This window comes from Octopus bimaculoides, chromosome 6 (genome assembly GCF_001194135.2).
Source record: "Octopus bimaculoides isolate UCB-OBI-ISO-001 chromosome 6, ASM119413v2, whole genome shotgun sequence".
Lineage (NCBI taxonomy): Eukaryota > Metazoa > Mollusca > Cephalopoda > Octopoda > Octopodidae > Octopus > Octopus bimaculoides.
The window spans coordinates 107,167,949-107,170,621 of record NC_068986.1 but is presented as its reverse complement, the minus strand read 5'-3'; the positions used below and the strand labels follow the sequence as shown (position 1 = coordinate 107,170,621).

The 2,673-nt window shown below is 34.7% G+C and overlaps 1 protein-coding gene across 1 annotated transcript in view; it reads left to right on the top strand.

Annotated features, from left to right (window-relative positions):
• The window catches only part of LOC128248058 (uncharacterized), a 7,200-nt gene extending 5,218 nt beyond the window's left edge, over positions 1-1,982 (top strand). Inside the window, exon 5 of the mRNA XM_052968449.1 lies at positions 1,795-1,982. Within this exon, the coding sequence (XP_052824409.1) occupies positions 1,795-1,862 (68 nt within the window). The 3' untranslated portion in view covers positions 1,863-1,982. The remainder of the gene's footprint in view (positions 1-1,794) is intronic.
• Positions 1,983-2,673: the final 691 nt, after the last annotated feature.

The following is a 2,673-nucleotide window of genomic DNA, read 5'->3' as shown; positions in this document are numbered from 1 at the left end:
GTAGTAGTAGTAGTAGTAGTAGTAGTAGTTGTAGTTGTAGTAGTAGTAAAATGCAGTCCATTCAGTGGCATATAAATATCTTTTAAATAAACGCAGAAATGACACATGAGCTACTATAAGTTTCAGCCCCTGGAAAGTACTATGATCAGACAGTATATCTATGATTATTGTTCTATGTAAGCATGAAACTTAGAGGAGCTTTTATGTGTGCGTGTGTGCGTGCGTGCGTGTGTGTGTTTAGCGTAGCAAGATTCAAATGTTAAGATGTTCAATATTATTTGGAGTGTGGTTTGTAAAATAAATGATTCTTACAAATTTAATGGTTTTGGACATCATATTTGCTTCGACGTATCTCTATTCCTCATCTTCCGTTGATGTCAATGTATGTTTATATGAACCAAAAACTCAAAATATTCAGATGATGAACACCCACATATAAGTATATTGATATTTATATATTTACAATATAAATAAATTTACATAGAATACAAAAATACAGAAAGATAAGGGGAGAAGTCATGGTATTTTACGTCCGACATATATTTTGGGGAGATCAGAGTTACGTAATAGTTGTAATATTCAAACTTGGCAGATAGATTGTGCAAAAATTCAAGGCTATGCAAACATTATAGGATGAATATAAACATTACCCTAACGCCGGCAACCTTCGTCAAGGTGGAAAGATCGGCAGTCAGCAGTTCACATTAGTATGCTAGAAATATTTCAAGTACAATCTACTGAACTGCTCTTTACAAATCTTTATATATATCTGTATCCTTGTGGTGGCACTCCGTCGGTTACAACGACGAGGGTTCCAGTTGATCTGATCAAGGGAACAGCCTGCCCGTGAAATTAAAGTGGCTGAGCACTGAACAGACACGTGTACCCTTAACGTAGTTCTCGGGGAGATTCAGCGTGACACAGAGTGTGACGAGGCTGGCCCCTTCGAAATACAGGCACAACAGAAACAGGAAGAAAGAGTGAGAGAAAGTTGTGGTGAAAGAGTACAGCAGGGTTCGCCACCACCTCCTACTGGAGCCTCATGGAGCTTTAGGCGTTTTCGCTCATTAAACGCTCACAACACCGTGTCTGGGAATCGAAACGGCGACCCCACGACCGCGAGTCCCCTACCCTAACCACTGGGCCATTGCGCCTCCACTTGTATGTTTATACATGAGTGTTCATCTTCCGAATAATTTCAGTTTTTGTTTTTCTCTATACATTTACATGTATTTGTTTGCATGTTATTTCATGTAGCCCAAGCGTGTTTATCTGCATTATTATCTATTCATGTAAGTATATACATATACACGCACGTATACATACATACATACATACATACATACATACATACATACATTCGTACGTACGTACGTACATACATTCATACATACATGCATACATACATACATACATACATACATTCATACATACATAATACATACATACATACATACATATATATATATATATATATATATATATAATACATATGTACATCAATGTATGAATGTATGTACATGTGTGTGTGGTGTGTGTGTGAGTGTTTTTATGAGTGTATATGTGTATGAGTGGATGTGTGCATGCACGAATGAGTGCTACCTTTTGCAAATATATTGTCGTATTTTAATGATAATACTGCTTTCTATATTTCACCTATATATTTTAATCCAGGCATTCTACTAATGTTCTGAAAATTCTAAGAAACTTATAGGAGTTACTATTTTTTTTTTACCAAATTCAAACAAAAATTCGATACAATTTTCTATTAACAAATAATGCCTTCTGTTACAGTTTGCAGAGTAGATAAAAATTTTGCGGAGGGAGACTACGCGGTCTATGAAAATCGATTTGAATGCTAAACAGAAATTTCATATTTAGCATTCTTTAATCTCTATACTATTAACAGAATAAATATGAAGAAAGTATAATGTGGTGTGGAAATTATTGTTATTATACATGCTATAAATATTGACTTTTGACTTACTCTTTCCTGTTGTTATACATATACAGTCTTCTGTTTTAACGTGAAAGGATGCTGTATATTTTTTATATTGATTGCATAATCTAGCATTCGTATACTAATATTTATACACTAACGTATTAGCACACACATATGTGTGTATATATATATAATAACATAAATAATATATAACTATATGCATCTATGTATACATATATATGTACATGCCTACATATATATGTATACATAGATGCATATATGGGTACAGGACGTCACAAAAATGTTAGACACGATGAGAAACGAAAGCATAAAGACGAAGACAGAAAACGAACATTTTTTCGAACAACGAAAAAAACAGAGAAACGAGACATGCAACATAAAGAGTATAACCCTTCTTCAGTTGTCCCTGTTCCATCTACTCCGCGTTCCGAATGCAAGGACAATACGCAACTTCGTTGGAGCAGTCCTTCCCGCAAAGCAAATTAAATAAAATTTGAAATTTTTTGGCGGAGGATGAAAGTGTAAACAAGAACAGGACAGTGAGAACAAGACAGAAAAAGACAGGAAAAACAAGACAGAACAGTGAAAACAAATGGTAAGGGTTGTTGGGCCAAGACGATAGAAAAATTATTATTTTGAACGCGAAGTTAGATGGGAATGAGAGACAAAAAGATTCACACACACGCACACACACACATAAATAAATATAT